Here is a 22,169-nt window from a genome sequence, read left to right on the forward strand (position 1 = left end):
TATAAAACCTCATGTGTAGAGAAATACTACGTGTATTCTTACAGGAATATTCATCACTGTACAATAATAATAATGAGGGTAAAAATGAATAATTTTACACATTTACACATTTAGTGATGTTGATGTTTGCTCTTATAATATCTGAGGACACTGATGACTCCTCTCTGGTTCCTCTGGATCAGAAGCCGGTGTGTTCGTCGTCACTGTCCTCGAAGGCTTTGTTGGTCTGTGCTTCGATGGACAGATCGTACGGATTCTCCGCAGTTGACTTCATTGCTTTCCTACAAACACAGAGAGGAAGAGAAATTGTCTCACATATACAGTATATACTATATATAATCGTCATAGTATCTGCAGGAGAGGAGGCTCAACCTCATCCTCAACACTGCTTTCTTGTGGCGTCCCTCACGGCTCTATCCTTGGACCAATCTTTTTTGTGTGTGTTTACTTCCCCTTTTAGCTCAATTTTAAGGAAATGTGACGTTTCTTTTCATTTTTATGCTGGTGACTCACAGATCGAGGGTTATGGTTACTGCCCGCCAAAAGAAACTGCTGAGTTGTACAGCACAAATTGTTTATTTTCATTGTGGGGGTGTCCGTTTTGTGTCGTATTGTTTCTTAAAACCCCAGTGTGTAACTTATTTGGCTTTTTATTAGCAAAAATCAAATCTGTCTTTCATAAATACGTATTTCACTGAAGTTGAATCACAGCTGCATACAAATGAAAGCTTTCTGGTACCTTAGAATGAGTTGTTACAAGTCGTTACAAATACATAAGTGGGCGACGCACCGAACCGAGGCGGCCATGTTGCATCGTGACCGTAGGTAACCACGGAAACTGAGCGGAGCTGTGGGCTTGGCCTGTTAAAACTGTCACCACTGTGTAGTGTGAGGAAGGACGGAGGCACTGGTGTTGCATTCAGGTGCAGTCAGGCAGACGGCCGTCGGCAAACCAACCGGACGTCATTTTACTCCACCAGAGAAAAACGGTAAAACAATACCACATCACCATGACAACATGTTGTCACGCCTGTATTGTTTTGCCTCGTGCTGGCGGACCACTTGTTTACATAGACGCTTGTTTATCCTGTTACATGCAGCGTCTGTTGTCTGTCTGTCTGACGTCTGCCCCATTTCACCTGAATGCAACATCAAGAATACGTTCAGATATGCAACCGCACCGCTAGATGGGGGGAATTGACCCTTCGCGTAAGCCCCGCCCCCTTGGTTACTGTTGCTACGCCGGGCAAGCTTTCACTCCCAGCCATGCTCCTGGCAGTATTTGGTATCGATTTCAAAGGAAATATCAGCACATTTCTGGATAAACTGTTCTGAGATAATAGAGAGAAGAAGTCACAAAGATCATTCAGAGTTTTCAGTGACGTGACTCGCGCAGGAGGATAAAACATCTGTTCAACGACACGACTGGACAATGTAGAGAGCAGCAGTAAGGACCGGTAATTTTACCGTCTATCAACCCACCAAGACTTAGGTCATCTCACTGGTCATGAAACGTTGTCAAACTGCAAGTTCTGGGGCGATTGTGAACCACATACAGCTTTCGCTGCTGTTTTTTTTCTCCCACCGCTGTATCAGTCAGTGAAAGCAGTCCCTGCCTGGAGGATCCCTCGCCTAACAGCCCAGGTAAAAGCCCTAAAAGTACAGCTGTGATTTCGGAGGTGAACATATCGTTATCCCCATATTTACACTTGCTCAAGTTGAAAAAAAGTCCGCTTGTATCTGAACATCTCTATATTGCTGCTGCTGCCGCCGCCGTCGCCGTAGTAGCAGCAGCAGCAACATCCTTCTCTACAAACAAATGTTTTTCGTCCTAGTCTCAAAATGTGTCCACAAAAGCAAACGTAATGACTCACTGCGGAAAGCTTGCCAGGCCTATCGTTACGGTTGCTAACGTAGGATTGGACAATAGCCGTTTGTGGGAGGAGTTGGCGAAGGGTCAATTCCTACACATTATGCCTTTAATAATGCAATGCATGCAAAGGGGGGGGGGGGCAAATGTGACTCTTATAGTGGCCGACAGGTAGCCAAAGATACACTGTTCAATTGTATTTACGTTCATGAGAATGTGAGTTCTTTTAATTTGCTTTTAAACTTTTTTAATGATATACTGTAAAGGGTGTTTACGCCGTTATAACACCGTTATGGTTACTGACACTAAAATGTGTCGTTACTTAACTCAAGAAGTCCTGACACAAAATAATAATACATCCATTTGTACAGTAAGTGTACGTTATATAGGCTACACATTTTCTTCAGTCCATCAACTGGTTGGAAAAAGAGACGCTAATCGGTGAACTATTCAGGAAGTACTTGGGAAGTATTCCTCTGCACAGATAAGGGTGGTTAGGGGGGTGACAAAAATATTGCCTATAATAAACTATGTCACTCCCTCCCTACTGTGAGTTCTTGACCCAACTCATGTCACAATGCTTAATCTCATGACTAATGTTTAGTCTTTCAACCTCACCTGTGAGCCTCCAGCCTCTCCTCCTCCAGCTTCTCCTCCTTTACCTCCTCCAGCCTCTCCTCCTCCATCTCATCCATCTCCTCCTCCTCTACCTCCTCCAGCCTCTTCTCCCCCATCTCCTCCAGCAGGGGCGTAAGTCCAAGTAATTTGACATACTTGAGCATTTTATTTAAAAAATAAAGCTATAGTTGCTTTTATAATGTAATAACTCAGTTACTTTTGGGGTAAAGTAATGTGAAACAAACCCCCAGCTTTGCTTTTATTGTATGCTCTTATTATTGTCCATTCATTTAATTGCTTTTAAGCCAGGAACACACCGGCCCGACAGTTGGGCATCGGGTCTCGTCGGACAGCGTCTGTTTGCTGTGTTCATCTGCGTCGGGGAGCGTCGGAAGCTGTCGGGTCTCGTCGGGCCCGATTCATTATTATTTATTAACCGTTATTTATACAGGCAAAATCTCATTGAGACCCAGGGTCTCATTTACAAGAGAGACCTGTTCCGGGTCGGCAGCAGCAGCAAAACACACAAAGTTACAGACTAACTGAACACACAGGAGACACAACACAGAGCACAAACATTAAAATAGTATAGTGCAAACTAGAGAGTGCAAGAAAAATAGGATTGGTTAAAGGGATAGTTCAACATTTTGGCAAATTGGCCCATTGCCATAATCCCTATAGTCATAGCAGTAGGTTCGTTACCTTTATTTGTCGGTGCAAGCTATTTTTAGAACGGAGGAGCGAAGCGTCAGGCTGCTCAGAGCTACGCTACGGAGGCTAAAGTAATTTCTTGGTTTCCCTCATCAAACTCATCAAATACAAAATCCCCAAACTCCAAAATGCTTTTGTGGACAAGTTGTGACCTGCACAATCACCACGCTATGAGATAATAACGGAACGTTACGAAACTGAGCCGTTTTCGAAGTAAATACAGGGTAAATACAGAGACTGCTTGCTGAAAAACTGTCCCTGAACGCAACACGCATCAGTGGTTTTGCATGAATTTACCTCTTAAACGGCTCCGTCTCGTAACGTTGTGTTATTATCTCATAGCGTGGTGAATGTGCAGCTCACAACTTGTCCACGACAGTGTTTTGGAGTTGTTGGATTGTGTATTTGATGAGTTTGATGAGGGAAACCAAGAAATTCCCTTAGCATCCATAGCGTAGCTCTGAGCAGCCTGCTGCTTCGCTCCGCCGTTCTAAAATTAGCTTACACTGACAATTAAAGGTAACGAACCTACTGCTATGACTATAGCGATTATGGCAATGGGCCAATTTGCCAAAATGTTGAACTATCCCTTTAAGTACATGTGCAGACCCCCACAGACTGTCTCATCAGCCTTCCTATAAGCTCAGTCGGGGCTCGTCGGCCGTCGGGAGAGTAGACTCGACGGCTACTCTGACTGGCTGTGTGCTAGCTATGGCGATTCTGATTGGCGGTGCCCTAAGCGAATCAGCGCGGTGTGTGGGAGGGACGGTAGTGACCACACTAAACAAACGGTGTCCTAGCCTTGCCTACAGTAAAAATGGCACATAAAATAAAAAGAGGAGTAAAGCAATATATTAAGCAGCGATATATATTTAAGCATCAAAGATGTTCAATCAAACCCACATAGTTTGAAACAACGTTCAAAACACACACAGCCAGTGTCACAACTAAGCATATAAAGTCCGCTAGCTTAATGCTAACGTATAATGTAAAACACCATAGACAGAAATTAGCATCACTATCGCCATTTCGCGGCAACCGACAGCCAGAGCAGTAAAGCTGCTAAAAACTGTTTTAATTCTGGCTTTTAGCGCTGTCAACACGTCACAGTTTAATCCAGAGTCTGTGGTCAGTTTATAACGCTTGTTAAGAAATTTGCTCCGATGTTTGTTTTGGGAGAAGTGCAGAGTCTGTCACAGCAGCAGCAGCCAGTCTCCTGAGCTGATCTGCCGGGGCCGAGCTCCGTCCTCATCCCGGGGGGATCCCGCATGCTTTTAGAGGTTTACCGCTGGCTGGTTAAATTCTGTTTAGGAGATTAATGTTGGTCTCATTGATGAAATTTAACAACTGTGGCAGTGGCATTAGTTTGTTTGAATGTAAAGTGAGCAGGGCTGCCTCTGAGCTACGTACCGAAATCACTACATTTACGTAAATAAATAAATGTTTTACAATGAACCGATCAGTCTAATACATTTTATTTTGTCAACATGGTCAACATGGTTACTGTACATGGCAAAGATTATTACCACTTTATGACTTAAAATTGGTCGGTATTTCTATGGGAGTGTCGCCACTCTGTTGTAACAATCGCTCTGGTCGGCAGTCGTCGGGGCGACGTGTTTCACTGCTTCCTTTCTCCTGACTGTGGCCGACGAGAGGCGACAGACTCGTCGGACAAGAGGCCGTAGGCGTCGGGTCGCGTCGGGGCGGTGTGTGGGGGCCTTTATATGCTGTGTTTTTATATTTGACTTAATGTTGATTTTAATTTATTTCACCTCTGTTGAAAAGCACTTGGTTGTTTTTAAATGTGCTCTGTAAATATAAACGGATTGGATTGGAAGATGGCGGTGATGATGATGATGATGACTCACTGTTTGCGCTCTCTGATACCGGACACGACCAGGTAGACTCCCAGCAGCACCACGAGTCCCATGACCACTCCGAACACGACGAGCCACACCTGCACCGGCTGCTCCACGGGCGGCGCCAGAGTCACCGGGACGCCGACGAACTCCAGCGTCCCGTCGTCCAGCTGGAAGGCGTCGTTGATACGACCTCGACTTAACCTGAGATCAGTGAGGAAACAGTTAAACGTTATCACTGGCACAGCAGAAAACAACTCAACATCAATGCTAACTTCATTTTAGGATTATTTCCTCCACGCCCCTTAAAGGAATAGTAGCATTTTTTAAAAGTGGGGTTGTATGATCTACAAATAGCCCCTAAGTACTTTAATTGCATACATCATACAGTGTTGTGAATGGACCCAAAGAAACGGCCTATTTTTTTATTTTTTTATTTGGACCTAACCAACTGCTGATAGGCCTATTTCACGACTTCCGGGTTTAGGTACTTCCGGTTTCCGTTACAGGGTAAAACTACTTCCGGTCGCGGAAGCGCAATGGCTGAATCCAAAAATAAAAGCTTCTGCTGCGTACCTCAGTGTACAAATTCTAGACAAAAACAGCCGTACTTGCATTTCCATGAGTTTCCGAAAGAAAGACCTGAGAAAGAAGTGGGTTTGGCTACTGCTAAAAAACAAACAAACAGCATAGACCAGCATCATTTCCATGCTGGTTTTTCTAGCAGGGTAGGCTATACGAAGAGATGATGGAAAAGACTTTGTTTGGCTTGCTTTTGAACGGCAAAATATTAAAACTAAACAGTACACTGGTTTACAACCGTTACTGAATTACTGTATATCAATGTCAGTTCTCCGACAAAATCTTCTTGCTTCAAGGTTTTATTTGTCACTGTCCAAATGGAAGATTAGCGGCTAATCATTAGCCTACTGTAATAATGCCATAGCCTACATAAAACATATTAAGCGGCAATATGTATTTAATCATCAAAGATGTTCACTCAAACCCACATTATTTGAAACAACCTTCAAACCACACACAGCCAGTACCACTACTAAGCATAAAGTCTGTTAGCTTAATGCTAACTGAGCATAACGTCTGCTAGCTTAATGCTAACGACGGGCTAACAAATTAGCATCGCTATCACCGTTCAGCAGCAACTGACAGTGATAGCAGTAATGCTGCTAAAAGTTTTAATATTCTTTAATGTGAGAACATCGCCGTTAAATCCGCAGCCTGTTGTCAGTTTATCCAGATATTGCCTGTTAGGAAATGTGCTTGTTTTGGGAGAAATGCAAAGGGAGCAGCGACCGGGGGCTAGTAGGCAGATGCTCGTAGGCTACATCCAGGTAACTTTATCCACAGGTTTTTAGAGGTTTACCGCTGACTGGTTAAACTTTTTTTAGGAGATTAATGTTAGTCTCACTAATGAAATCTTTTGTGGCGGTCTGTATGACGTCACTTCAGAATCTCGTGAAATAGGCCTATTAGCAGGCGCTAACCCTGGGCGGAGGGATACGTGAGTTGGTTAGGTCCAAATAAAAACTGTGTTTCCTGCACTTTGAAGGGCTGGAAAAAATTATATTATAGCGAACAATGGAACTGTTTTTTTTTTTTCAGGTAAAACCTCTTTTAGGCCGTGAAAATAGGCCGTTTCTTTGGGTCCATTCACAACACTGTATGTTGTAAATCTCTGGGCAGGGCTATTATGGGCTGGCGTTGCTAACGGGAGGAGTGCAGAGAGTCTTCTACTGCAATTAAAGTACTTAGGGGCTATTTGGAGATCATACAACCCCATTTAAAAAAAAAAGGCCACTATCCCTTTAAGAAGAGTTTTTCCATAATTACCCAGAAATAAACATAGAAATTAACATTTTTTACCATGTCACAAATCTTCCAAACATATTTTATTATTAGAAATGTTAGGAACAAACTCTGTCCTTAAACATTCTTTACGTATTAATAATTTAGACTGATATGATCTTGTACTGTATAGCGTTGGTCAGAAGCTACAAAATCTGGCACAGATTCAAAATACAATGTCTTCTGTATCGAGGATCTTTGTGTTCAACATGTTCATTGTCTCAGTTTATCGCAGAGAACGACAGTTTTACAGCTGTTTGGTCATAAACCGAAGAAATGAACAAAGAGTTTGACCTTGAGTTCAGTGCAAAGAGCAATATTGAGTCATGAACAAAGTTATTAGGATTCAATTATTGCATAAAAGTAATTAATATGACTAACCCGTCCTTAATAAGTAAACTAAAGACATTTCTTTGCAAGCTTTTATTTTAGCTTTAAGCACATTGAGTCCGCGCCTGTCATATGAAATGTGCTGCAGCTATATAAATAAAATTACTTATTTATTTAACTCTATCCACAACTTTCCGGAGAAGGACGCTGGGTGTCGCCATTACACTCTATTCCACCGTTACTGTATTGTTGATAGCATAGACTGGTTGATCGACATCGGCCGTGATGACTTTATTTATAATCATCACCTAATTTTAATGAGAACAATACAGACGATTTTCACGTCACTGTATCACCGTTGTGTCTACTCTGATGTTTATGAAGTCTATAAAACGAATTGTTGAACAAACATTTTAGATTAGCTGGGCTAACCGTTAGCTGTTAGCTAACTGGAGTAGTTTCATGTCGTGTCTGACAACGGGAGGGTTTTAACAGCTGACGTCCTGGTGTTAGCTTAGCTGCTGCTGTTAGCTGTCAGCAGCAGCAAAGCTAACAACTACGATAACCATGACTAATTACAAAAACGTGCACACAGAAATAGTAATGTTTGTTCAATAATTCGTTTTCTAGACTTAACAAACATCAGATTTAGTCAAAACGGTTTTGGCAGCCCGGAGCCCCCACATTTGGTGCCTACACTGGTGGCTAACGCTACCAGTTAGCCGCTCGCTAGAACTGGTGGCTAACGCTACCAGTTAGCCGCTAGCTAGAATGCTGTTGTGGTGTGACGCAATGGATCGTGGGAAAATAAAGTGGTGGATAGGCTATAACAGATTAAATCAAAAACAAGCTTCAGTGTTTGGGATATTGTGTAACAGTGGATTTGTGTGGTCTCACTTGATGGCGGCCTCCAAGTCGCTCTTTGGGATGTAGGTGGTGTTATCCTTTGGGTAGGTGACGACGATGTAGAAGGAGACTCTGGGAGATTCTTTATAGGCGTGGACGTCTTCTGCCCTGCAGGAGAAAACAGCAACAAAATCAAGTCAGAAAAAAGCAAAGGTGATGAGTATTTTCCTGTTTTGATGTTGATGCAGTGGAGACTGACGTGAATTCGAGGGTCTGGTTCTTCTGGCTGTAGAACTGCCTCAGAGCGTACGCCACGCTGGCCCTGAACAGGTACAGCTCGTTCTTGTTCCACTCATACTGAAAAACATCGACATATATTAATATTCAGTATCAAACAAGCTGCAGTTCAGATAATACTGTAGCTACACTGTAAAAACTCAAAATCTTTCCAAGAATATTTGTCTAATTTCTTGTCAAAATGTTTCAATTTTAGTCAAAACTAATCTCTTTCCACTTAAAATAAGACTTGTCACTTAAAAATGTACTTGTTTTTAGACAGTTTTCACTTGTTTCAAACAAATTTTCAATTGAAATAAGTAGAAAAATCTGCCAGTGAAAGCAGGTTTTTTGTGCTTGTAATAAGAAGGAAAAACTTGCTCCACTATCAGATTTTTCTACTTATTTCAAGTGGAAATATGCTTGAAAAAAGTAAAAAGTGTCTAAAAAACAAGCTACTTTTTATGTGATGAGTCTTATTTTAAGATTTGTTTTGACTAGAAATCACATTTTAACTAGAAATAAGACAAATATTCTTGGTAAGATTTTGAGTTTTTGCAGTGTAACCACCACAACACAGTAATAGTAACATCTGTAACACTCACAGCGTTGTCGCCCATCGCCGCCTTCAGGCTCAGTCTCACTTTGATGGCATTCTTTGAATCTGTAAGTGACTTCAAACTGTGTAGGTTTTTTCCACTCCCTTAAAAAAAAAAAAAAAGTCCTCAGGGAAATTTTGACAGAAACTGCAAAGTTTTCCTGAGTCACAGTTGTTGCGTAATAACGGGAGAGTTGTTGTTTGTCCTGTCACAGATTACACAGCGCTCAGATGACTGTCTTTAGTTTGGATTTAAACTTAAAGCAACACTGCAAAAACTCAACATCTTTCCAAGAATATTTGTCTTATTTCTTGTCAAAATGTCTCAATTTTAGTCAAAACTAATCTCTTTCCACTTAAAATAAGACTCATCACCTAAAAATTAACTTGTTTTTAGATAATTTTCACTTGTTTCAAACTAATTTTAAATTGAAATAAGTTGAAAAATCTGCCAGTCAAAGCAAATTGTTTTGTGCTTGTAATAAGGAAGAAAAACTTGCTCCACTATCAGATTTTTCTACTTATTTCAAGTGAAAAATGTTTGGAAAAAAGTAAAAAGTGTCTAAAAACAAGCTACTTTTTAAATGTGATGAGTCTTATTTTAAGTATAATTAGATTTGTTTTGACTAGAAATGATTGTAAGATTTTGAGTTTTTGCAGTGAAGACAAAATGAGGACATCAGTTCTAGAGGGTTAACGCAGCACAGTGACTGTAAACAGGAGGAAACAGCTGACCCATAAAAACACAACAATATTCAATAAATCATTAATCTTAGTGATAACAACTCACATGGGTCTATGTCTGTCCTCCAGCCGACTTTCCTGTTGTTCTTCTGGTTGTCCAGCCTCAGCCAGTCGTGGAGCTTTTGGAAATAGTCGAGCAGAGGTCGAGCGTTCATGTTGGTCTGACCGGCGATGGTGTCCAGAGCTCGAGTCCAGGACTGGGACCGGCCCAGCTCCAACATGTTCCTGTTCAAAACATCCACGACAATGACGAGGATGAAGATGGTTTCATAAGAATAACAAGAATAAGAATAAGAATAAGAACGACTTTATTAATCCCCACACTGCAAAAACTCAAAATCTTACCAAGAATATTTGTCTTGTTTCTAGTCAAAATGTCTTTTCTAGTCAAAAAATCTAAAATCTAATTATACATAAAATAAGACTCATCACATTAAAAAGTAGCTTGTTTTTAGACACTTTTTACTTCTTTCAAGCATATCTTCACTTGAAATAAGTAGAAAAAACTGACAGTGGAGCAAGTTTTTCTTCCTTATTACAAGCACAAAAAACTTGCTTTCACTGGCAGATTTTTCTACTTATTTCAAGTGAGAATTTGTTTTAAACAAGTGAAAATGATCTGAAAACAAGTTAAATTTTAGGTGATGAGTCTTATTTAAAGTGGAAAGAGATTAGTTTTTACTAGAAATGAGACATTTTGACAAGAAATAAGACGGATATTATTGGAAAGATTTTGAGTTTTTGCAGTGCAAAGGGAAATTCATTTGCCTTTCTGCTCATCTATCGTTTGCAGAAGAATTTAAAAAAAAAAAAATTAAAAGGAAAGAGAATTGAAACAGATTCATGTGGGAGGAACATGAACATTCATACATATGTAATAACAAAAACAAAGAAAAAAGAGGAACAGGAAGTTTTTCTCACCTCAGTTTGGTTCCTGCTTCTTTTGAACCTGTGATGTCACACGTCGCCAACGACTCCGTGTGATTGGCTGCGTCGCACAGAGCTTTCTGGAACTGGAACTGGTAGATGGTTCTTGTGAAGTACCTGCATCCAACACACACACACACACACACACACACAGGTTGGTGACTGTTTTACACTAAGCGCCTCTCACATACAACACTGTAACAAATTTACTGCAGTTTCTACAGTAAAATAATTTGTTGTTCTGTCATTTTACACTGTTTGACTGTATTGATCCCTGGAGGGAAGTTCTTCTGATACAGATATTTATATAGAAAATGAAAAAATAATGAAAATGTAATATACAGAAGAGAAGAAGGAAGAGAACAAAGATAGATTTTTTAAAAATCTAAAATAAAATAGAAAATAGAAACAAAAAAACATTATGGGACTAAAACAATCACAGTAGCTGACTTTAACAGGTGAGCTGTGTTCTGATGAGTTTTATAGTTAAATACTGTAATAATAATACTGAGGTAGTGTAGTACGACGGAGTATTAGGGCCACATTGAGAAAAAAAAAACACAGACTTCGAGAAAAGTCATAAATTTACAAGAATAAAGTCATACATTTCCTATGAGAAAAAGTCGTAAATCTACAAGAATAAAGTCGTAAAATTTACGAGAATAAAGTTGTACATTTCCTACGAGAAAAAGTCGTAAATTTACGAGAATAAAGTCGTAAATTTACGAGAATAAAGTCGTACATTTCCTACGAGAAAAAAAGTCATAACATTACAAGAATAAAGTAGTAAATTTACGACTTTATTCTCGAAGTTTGTGATTTTTTTATTTGTCAATGTGGCCCTAATACTCGGTCGTAGTGTAGTGTCGCCCATGTGGCAGTTTTTATGCAGTGAAAGTGAAAATAATCTGTAAAATAGTTGCATGAATGTGTCCAGTTTATCCAGTGATGATGTGTTAGACTAAGAAAAGTGAAGGAAAAAATATTTACAACCAAAATATTAACAGATTCTTTTTTTTACAGTGCAAAAATAAAAGAAACTACAACACTTTAACACAAGAGCAGATTATTTTTAACCCACAGTTGCACCTGGATCTGGATCAAAACACTGGATCGATGCACCTTTATGATAGTGTTGAATTGAAGTCTGAAGACATCCCATAATAAGCGGCTGCAGCCTTACTGTACCTGATGAAGGAGTAGTCTCCAGACACGTGGAACAGAGCGGGGGGGTCACAGTAGGTCTCGTCTCTGGGAATCGGCTCCACCACGCCCACCAGCTCTCTCCTGTTACCACGGAGACAGAGGCGACTCAGTGATGCTGATGCTGCTGCTGCTGCACGTTTATCTACAGTTTGTTTGTTTGTTTGTGTGTTTGTTTGTATGAGGTGGACGACAGTCGTGCTCTTACTTCATCTCCCACCACTGCTTCATCCACTCGTCCTTGGTGACGTTCCCAGCGAACACCTGCCACCTCCACTCCTCCAGCATGTAGGTGAACGGCAGCGTGGCCACGATGGTCAGCGCCTGCTTCAGCAGGAAGTTGATCTCCGTATCTAAGCAACAACAACAAATAATCAACATTCACACTGCAAAAACTCAAAATCTTTCCAAGACTACTTGTCTTATTTCTTGTCAAAATGTCTAATTTCTAGTCAAAACTAACTCTTTCCATTTAAAATAAGACTCATCACCTAAAAAATTACTTGTTTTTAGACACTTTTTACTTCTTTCAAGCAGATTTTCACTTGAAATAAGTAGAAAAAGTTTTTTGTGTTTGTAATAAGAAAGAAAAACTTGCTCCACTATCAGATTTTTCTACTTATTTCAAGTGAAAATCTGCTTGAAAGAAGTAAAAAGTGTCTAAAAACGAGCTGCTTTTCATGTGATGAGTCTTATTTTAAGTAGAATGAGATTTGTTTTGACTAGAAATAAGACAAATATTCTTGGTAAGACATTTGAGTTTTTGCAGTGTAGAGTTTATGATACAGAGAAAAGAGGAGGTCGATGGGTCTTTTCACTGATCTGACTGCAGCTGCTGTTGTGTCTGATCCCAGTTGTTCAAAAGAAGACTAATCTGATCGGATTTTGGATAATGGATCGGATCAAATCTTGAAAATGGGTTGTTTCAAAACCAAAAAACGGATTCTGAGATCGGATTAGATCACGTGATCCAGTCTTGGTTTTCATCTGGATCAAACCCTCAGTTTGTGTTGTTCAAAACCTTTTTAGTAGGATCAGGAAAACTTTCTCAACATGTGCAATGACAATAAATCAATCAATCAATCAATCAATCAATAAATATGACCTTTGGTCCGATCGCTGGTTTGACTCCCAACCAACACGACCGTTTACTGTGTGTCTGTTCCCCTGTTCTCTCCCTGTGTCCTGTCTTATTATCTCCACTGTCCTATCTGAGGACTGATTTGTTTTGTCCTTTTGTTTTCAGTGGTACTTTGTTACTTTACTTACATTTACTTCATCATCATGTCAAAGTATCCTTGTTTATTTTTTATATATATATTTATTTATTATTTAGTATTTATTCCATTAAAATTACATGTATTTTTTTTTCTTTTATAAAAAAAAACTGCAGTGTCTAGTTTTAGTTCCAGTGTGACTTCTCTTCTGTCTGTTTGTTTCATGTTGATCAATCTGTAATTTTATACATAATATATAAGTTTTCATATAAACTCTTAATGTTTTCTTGCTGTATTTTAAAATCATTTAAGGAAAACCCTTGGATCTGACAAATAAACTGAGTAAACATGATGAAGACAAAGCAGCAGATACATATTTCCACAGTAGAAGAGAAACATGTGTATTTTACTTCCTGTCTCTCTGGTTGCAGAAGGTTTCTGTCACTAATGAATCCATTCTTTTTTTATTAATAAACCTACAAGTTATAGCAGCTGTCATGTTTTGCAGAACTAACACTCCTGTGGGTTTACCATTGTCGTATTTGAAGTCGTCGGGCAGCAGCCCCAGGCTCTGCAGGTGTTTGGGCGTGGCGGCGGACAGCGACATGATCTCGCCCACGGCCTCGTGGAAACCCTCGTTGGCCCCGTCCCTCAGCAGGTAGGACAGGTTGCGATACGCCATCTGGTACTGGTTGTGTCCCATCTCGTGGTGCACGGTGAGGAAGTTGTCCATGTTGACCTCGGTGCACATTTTGATCCTGAAGAACACATGGCAGGGAGGAGAGAGAGAAGTGTTGCTGTCAGCAGGTACACGATGTGATACAGGTGTGTCGAGGTGGCCGAGGAGATACCGTATCTGATCAACTGTACCAATAAAAAGCCTCCGATCTGATGAGTCAACGTGACACTGGAGTTTAATAAAGATGAATTCAGTCCGAGGACTCGAGGAGACCGGTGGAGTTACATGGTTTCATACGTGGAAAGTTTCATTTCATTTCTGTCTGGACATTTGTGTCCATTTTACTTTCTTTTTTTAATGCAGATTGAATAACATTTCTCAGGGGTCTGGATTTTTTAATTTTCAATTTTCCACTTCAGCTCTTTAAATATATTAATAATATACTGTAAACCTCCATATATATATTTTGAATTCCTTGTTGTTTACAGTATTAAATCATACAATTCAGGCCAAATGTCCTTCATTCCAAACTCAACACTTGTTTCTACAAAATTATATCATCTGGCCAAACGAGCAATTTCATGTAATATTCTTAGTCTCCATATGATGGCTCACTGAAATGCAATGGAGCAATTGAATGACATAATGTTGATGTAGGTGTGTTATAATAAAAATAATAATAATGATAATAATAATATAGAAAATTGTCTCTTTTTGAGGTCATTTCGGAGCACTGTGCAAAAAAACTGGCATTTGAAGGGTTAAAAAATTAAAAAATGAATGGATATTTTACATTTTTATGACAAGAAGTGATGTTAGGTAAAAACTTTATGCAGTAAAATCAGCAAATAACATAAAACTTCTAGTGAGTGTGAACGAAGCCAGAGGGTTAACCCAAACTTAACTTCTGGATTTGGACAAACTTTACGACTCCAGACACTAAAACCCTCTGATTAATATTTGACAGCATTAAGACCTTGTTGTTTATCTTTATCAGCAGGACAGAATGACTCAGAGATTAACGAGCAGTAGCATTGTTACAGCACGTTCTGATTTATGGCTCCCGTTGTACTGATCTAGGGTCAGATTACTTGCATGTGCTCAGCAGGAAAACACATGCAGCAACTCAAACAGCTGCAAAAGTCAAAGAGACAAAGAGCAGCTCGGTTTAAGTTTTAAAGTTTTTCCTGTTAATCAGTCTTTGTGCAATAAATCTAATAAAAAGGTTATCATGAATATTAGTATGTGGAGGATTTATTGTCCTCATGACAAGTCAAAGGCCAATAACCTTACAATAACCTTACACTGCAAAAACTCTAAATCTTACCAAGAATATTTGTCTTATTTCTAGTCAAAATGTCATTTCTGGTCAAAACAAATCTCATTATACCTAAAATAAGTATATTTATACATAGCTATACATAAAATGATTGTTGTGTGTGTGCCTGGAGTATTTATCTGTCTATTTTAATATTGTGTATTTGCTTTTTTATTGTTGTGTGCTGCTGTGACAAACAAATTTCCCTCCTTCGGGATTAATAAAGCTAATTCAATTCAATTCAATTCAATTCAAAAAGCAGCTTGTTTTTAGACACTTGTTACTTCTTTCAAGGATATTTTCACTTGAAATAAGTAGAAAAATCTGATAGTGGAGCAAGTTTTTCTTTCTTATTACAAGCACAAAAAACTTGCTGGCAGATTTTTCTACTTATTTCAATTGAAAATATGTTTGAAACATGAGAAAATGATCTAAAAACACGTTAATTTTTAGGATTATTTTAAGTGGAAAGAGATTAGTTTTGACTAGAAATGAGACATTTTGACAAGAAATAAGACAAATATTCTCTGAAAGATTTTGAGTTTTTGCAGTGTATAACAATCTGACTTCTTCATACTGATAAATATAAATGAGCATAATGTGATAATGAACCTGAGTTGTGTTGTTTTACCTGAAGTCCTCTCTGTTGCCCATGTCCCAGGCCGTGGGGTGACACACCACCTTCCGTCCGTCGTCCGGCTTCACCAACATGGAGTTGTTCCAGAAGTTGTCGAACATCTCGTAGAGGCCGACGGACATGAAGAACTTCTCTGCTTCTTCAAAAAAATGACGCTCGGTCCAGCCCTGAAGGTTGAAGTTCCACAAGTTTCACATTTCAGTTCCAGGTTTAAAGTGTTTAAAGTGTTTTTTTTGTCGCATGTGTTAGTTAGTTCATATTATAAAAGAACCACGCTGAGCGGTTTCTACCTGCTCCACCATCGTTCTGCTGACGTCGATGTCTGGTTTGTCGGGGTAGGGGACGGACAGCGGGTACAGGTTGGTCCAGAATCGGCCCCACATGTCACCTGGTCAATCACAACAACAGGGATTTATTTAATTTCCACTCAAAAAAACACTCACATGTTTTTACAACAGACCTCACATAGGAGTTAGAAAGAAAAACCAAAAGGAGGATATCACACATGTGTTGCACTGGTTTTGCCCCTGTCACAGTCTGTACCTGTACTGTGGCCTTTAAACAACCAAATTACTAAATGATATAAATTTAATATTTCTATAATCTGAACAATTTCCATCTTAAAAGTTCGTATTTAACTGTAATATGATCCAAGTTGTAGTGATGAGATGTCGACAGCAGAGGGAGACAAAGTTTAACTTTAACAAGCTTTAAAATTTAAGAACATGTAAAGTATATTTCATAACTACAGGACTTTAAATGCTCTGTAAGATCATATTTTAATATAATTTACGATGATGTTAAACTACTTTTTCAGAATGGTGTAAATTACATTTGGATTATGTGATGAGACTTTTCTCATTAAGTGATTCTCTCTATTTTTACTCTCTATTTTATGTATATGTGTCTATGTATATTTGGTCTTTAACCGTTTAATGAAAACCCTTTTATTGAATAACCTGGAAGTGAGAGAAGGTTTAGATCCAGGAAGAGTAGCAGGATCAGTGATATCAGCCGTGTTAATTATTAATGGTTCAGATTGATTCATGTGATCGATAATAAACCTGGTCCACGCACCGAGCAGGTGAGCAGGCAGCGGTCCTTCTGGATCAATGTGTCCTGGATAAACCTCCATGAGTTTGGCTCTGACGTAGGCGTGCAGCTCCTTGTACAACGGCATGATCTGAGGGGGAAACACAATAAACACAATAAACCTCAGTTATAATCACTGACTTTATTGTTGTTACTGAACTTTTAAAGCTTCCGACTGAGAGTGTTTTACTGCAACACACAGGAACTGTACATTATAGATTAAGATAACAAAGATGTGCAGTTTATTTCTAGTAGGAAATAAAGGAAATCAATGAGAAACAGTCTGAGAATGTTGGATTGAGAGTAATCAGTATGTGTTAGTTTGAATATGGAAAGAGTTAAAACTTTGTTTTTATTATTTCTTCTTTAGTCCAGTCTCAGTCCTCAGCTCAGAGTGAGAGAGAAGTGATGAATGAAGGTTAAATCGTTTCCAAAGGGAAGTGAGAGAGTTCAGCTAAAGTCAGGTTGTGTTTTAGTAATAACATTTCTTATGTTTTTTATATTTCAATAAACTTTATTGTCATTATACACACTGTACAATGACATTAAAAAGATAGAATAGAATAAACTGAATAAAACAGTCTCAAATTATATTAAAACATGTGAGTAAATTCTGAAACAATACTGATTTTCAGTATGTGTTGCTTCCATTGCTGTGTGAATGTGTTATACTATGTGTGATGTTATGGGATATGTTATATGTCAGTATTATTGTATTGAAGTATTGTCTTTTTGTCATTGTGGCCAACGAGGCGTTTATGTTGCAGCTGCTGAGACCAAGACAAATTTCCCGTAGTGGGACAATAAATTATATTATTGTCTTGTAAAAACAGCAGTGATGTGTAAATACATTCAAGTCTTTGGTGCAGTTGGAGAAGTGAGTGTTGAGAGTTTTTAAATGAGTCAAAGACAAGAGGAGAGAAGAGAGAAGAAGCTTTAGACGAACCTCTGTGTAAACGGAGCGGACGTCGTCCATCAGCTGGTCCCTCGTGTACTTGAACTTGTCCTCCTCAATCGTCTCATAGTTGTATCTCCAGTAGGAGCCGTAGTCTTCAAACTCTGAGAGCGACACACACTCAGTCAGTTCACTCTTACAGCAGGTTCAGTGACAAATGATGAGAAATTCAGAAATATCTTAAAAAAAAACTGTTGTTACATTTCATATTCGTGTTGGTTTTATGTCATTTGCACCATTTTTTAACAAAAGTCAGACTGAAGAATGATGAATATTAAATAGTTGATCCACCTACACATGAGTTGAAGTTGAACTGAACTCATAAAATATACTTTCCTCTGAAAAAGTGAAATTTAAATAGATTCTTTTTTTCTGTATTATTTCTATATTCAAATTTTAATGCATTTTGCCAACACTGAGCAGGACATACACAGCATCTTAAAAACAAAAAGCTTTTCTTCTAAATAATGTGAGAAATGATGTAAAATTTGTTAAGATAGTGTTGTTTTGTAAAAGTGAATTATGTTTATTCCACATTTGAGTCCAGATGTATTTTTCCTGTACTGTATATAGTGAGATTTCACGTCACTGACCCTTTTACTGTGGTTTAAGTGTTTTCAATCAGATGTGTGTTAACAGGAAGTTACTGAGAGGATCCGATCAATTAATCCTCATGCTACATCTGAACACTTTATTACGGCCGACTGTTTACGTCTTAAAACGCATTTTCTCTAGTTGATGAAATAAACGTTTTCTTCTCACTGTTGAGTTTGGAAGCTTCGTTCTTCAGGTCGACGTAGTCTTCGTACAGCGGCCTCATCCTCTTCCCCGTCTCCCTCCTCCAGCCTTCCCACACGTGCAGCCGCTCGGCGTAGTTCCTGCTGGACGACATCACATGTTCCAGACCTGGACGGATGTGAGCCAAGAGAAATGTTTAGTTAAGTTTATATTTTAAATAGTGAAGTTAAACATTGTGCAGGAGGTGGAAGCCATAAGAGGCTGATCCTGTATGTAAAAACAACAATGGTCGTCAGAGTCAGAAAAGAAATTATAATACAGAAATTCACTGCATAAAAAAAAGCAATTTACATAAAAAATGAAAGATAAAGATTTACTGAAATAAATATTTGTGGTTTCATCAACTGTGGAATAAAATATCATAAAATAAAAACACTGGGATGTCGTTTGTAAGTGGAGATAAGAGGCTCAATCCTGTTTTGTCTTTTTAATTTTATGATGATTTATTTCTCTATTTCTTCACATTTCACATTACAATCATTATGATCCATTAAAAAAAGATCTTTATAAATAAAACAGCCCAACATGATATACATTTGATGAAATATTTGAAACTAAAATACATAATTACATAATATTCTTATGTTTCTACTTTTTCAGGCGTCTCCTGAAGACGTGTGAGATGATTAAAACAAAGTTCTTCCTCATGAACCTGTATTTATTTATTTATTTATTGGACATATCTGGACTTACTTTTTATTGTTTTATTATTTATTAGATGGTTTTACCTCTTTGGACTTTGAGAAGTTTAAAGTTTAAGTTTAAATTATCAGTTAATGTTGTGAAATTTGTATTTCAACACAATATTTCATGCACAAACGTGTAGTGGAGTAGAAGTTTAAATGGAAATACTCAAGTAAAAGGACCTCAGTCAGTTTCAGTCTGAGTTTAAAGTTAAAAAGAGGAAACGTTAAAGTTAACACAGGATCTTGTAAAAAAAAACGTTGTTCTAAAACCGGTTTTCCTTTCCTCCGTCTCCATGTTAATTATAAACTGGTTTATCTGCCGTCGTCACGTGTTTCCTATTTATCTCCCTTGCACATTTCCCTTTGGAGCATCCTGGCAGAAGGATTTCCTTCGGGATGAATACAGATCTATCTATCTATCTATCTATCTATCTATCTATCTATCTATCTATCTATCTATCTATCTATCTATCTATCTATCTATCTATCTATCTATCTATCTATCTATCTATCTATCTATCTATCTATCTATCTATCTATCTATCTATCTATCTATCTATCTATCTATCTATCTATCTATCTATCTATCTATCTATCGGCTCCTCGTGAACAGATCGTACCTGGCTCCAGAGTCTGACAGTTGCCGGGGTCGTCCATCAGACACACGGTGGCTGTGCTGTAGATGGTGCTCATCTCGCTCATGACTTTACTCAGCTGCAGGAACGACAGAGTGGAAGAAGTAGTGAGTCGTTGAGAAGGTGCAGCTTTTATAAACATGAATAACATGTTGTGCTTTAGATGCAACATGCACTGCAAAAACTCAATATCTTACCAAGAATATTTGTCTGATTTCTAGTCAAAACAAATCTCATTCTACTTAAAATGAGACTCATCACATAAAAAGTAGCTTGTTTTTAAGACACTTTTTACTTCTTTCAAGCAGATTTTCACTTGAAATAAGTAGAAAAATCTGATAGTGGAGCAAGTTTTTCTTCCTTATTACAAGCACAAAAAACTTGCTTTCACTGGCAGATTTTTCTACTTATTTCAAGTGAAAATTTGTTAGAAACAAGTGAAAATGATCTAAAACAAGTGAATTTTTAGGTGATGATTCTTATTTAAAGTGGAAAGAGATTAGTTTTGACTAGAAATGGGACATTTTGACAAGAAATAAGACAAATATTCTCTGGGAGATTTTGAGTTTTTGCAGTGTGGTGGTCTTACATGTGCAGCCTTGTCCGCGGACAGAGCTCCAGCTCCTTTGTCCTGCAGGGAGATGAGCTGTAGTTTGATTTCTGGATTCTTGATCTGGTCGATGGGGTATTTCCGGGACTCGTCCGACATCTTGGTGTAGAAAGCGCCCCAAATTTTCCCCTCCGCCGACTGCAGATGAAACAAACAGATGAAGTAAATCGGTCATTTCAGCCACAACAAATCTGTTCTTTATTTATTTTTATTTTATGTTTATTTAAGGAGGACAATGCACATTAATGGACATAGTCCTCCCCCGTAGTCCTCCTGGCAAGGTGTTAAAAGCCATTAAAATAAACACAAGGACATGACAACAGAATTCATAAAACAGGAAAAAACACACATGTATCCAACAGAAACCAACAGACAAAAAAACTACAAAGAGAGACAATTAACATGACGCTACTATGACAAAAGAAAAAACAAAAAAAAGACTGTTTATGGATGGATAAGATGGATGAGGATGCAACAATGCAAGACCAGGACAGGGTTTCTTAATGGAGTTGTGCTAGAATGGATTGAGAACACAACGAAACCAAAATATAGTATAGTACAGCGCAATAAACGCTATAAAGTTACTCGTTCAGGATCCACCACGCACCAGTTTGTCTGAGTTCTCCTGGGTGATGTTGGTGTTGTAGGCCCACGATGCCAGAGAGTACTGGTACATAAGCCTGGTGGCCTCCTCATCGAACTTCTTCAGAAACGCCTCGGCCTGACTCTCCATGTCGGCCTGAGCAGAAACGGTGACGCCGGTGACGGCGAGCAGCGCCACGAGGAACCTGAGAGACATGTTGACAACGACACAAACACCGACTGGACTGAGAGAAGGACGCACAACGGGCTCAGTTTTACAGTTTCTACAACCCGCTGCGCTGCCTTGGCCTTTGGACGGCAGAGCCATAACCGAGGGAGGATCCAGCTTTACAGATAGAAGAGGCAACGTCACCCAGTCGCAGTTATTACACTCTGATTATCAAAAGACAAAGGTTTACACTAAGGTTCACCACCAGTCAACCTATCAAAACCTTTTAAAAACAGTAAATAGAATCAATGAAACAAGATCAAACTATTAGAAAACGGTAAGATACATATGAGTGTCAAGAAAAGATAATAAAGCTTTTGTTTTTTTTACATGTAAAGGTGCAAAACTTGTGGTAAAATACCATGATGGAAGATTAGACAAGTCAAGGCAATTACTCCGTTTTTACAAACAGTTTGTCTCAAAGGTCTCTACACAGCATCATAACAACATCCTCTGATCTTAGACCTTCACATCCACTGAGGAAAAACTCAGAGGAGGATCCATCAGCCAGGACAGAGATGTTGTTACAGACAAGAAAACTGTTTATAACAGAAGATGCAAAACATTAGATTTCACTTTGCTCATTGAAACTCATTCATTGTTATTTCCACAGTAGTAAACTGCTGTTTTTCCTTTTACACCAACAGATTCTGATCTCTGACAACTCATTAGTCTTGAATGAGTTCCCATTGTTTCACCTTCACTCTGTGCTCAATCAATCAATCAATCAATCAATCAGGCTTTATTAGTATAGCACGTTTCATGCCCACGGCTCAAAGTGCTTCACATGATAAAAACAAGGAACATAGGGAGGAACACATATTGGGAGACACACATACATTCACATTCACATTCACATTCACATTCACATTCACACAATCAT

General features: G+C 38.6%; 1 protein-coding gene across 1 annotated transcript; it reads right to left on the bottom strand.

Moving 5' to 3' along the window:
* Positions 1–178: 178 nt before the first annotated feature.
* Positions 179–21,274, bottom strand: ace2 (angiotensin I converting enzyme 2; the record flags this gene model as incomplete). The annotated part of the gene is made up of 18 exons (XM_083996885.1): positions 179–281; positions 5,071–5,265; positions 8,152–8,268; positions 8,360–8,457; positions 8,982–9,040; positions 9,765–9,943; positions 10,640–10,762; positions 11,834–11,932; positions 12,057–12,201; positions 13,597–13,823; positions 15,694–15,866; positions 15,990–16,087; positions 16,777–16,882; positions 17,738–17,850; positions 18,509–18,652; positions 19,851–19,944; positions 20,455–20,613; positions 21,083–21,274. 18 exons carry the CDS (start codon positions 21,272–21,274, stop codon positions 179–181), a joined length of 2,424 nt encoding a protein of 807 aa, XP_083853011.1.
* Positions 21,275–22,169: the final 895 nt, after the last annotated feature.

Source organism: Trachurus trachurus (genome assembly GCF_905171665.1).
Source record: "Trachurus trachurus genome assembly, chromosome: 3".
Taxonomy (NCBI): Eukaryota; Metazoa; Chordata; class Actinopteri; order Carangiformes; family Carangidae; genus Trachurus; species Trachurus trachurus.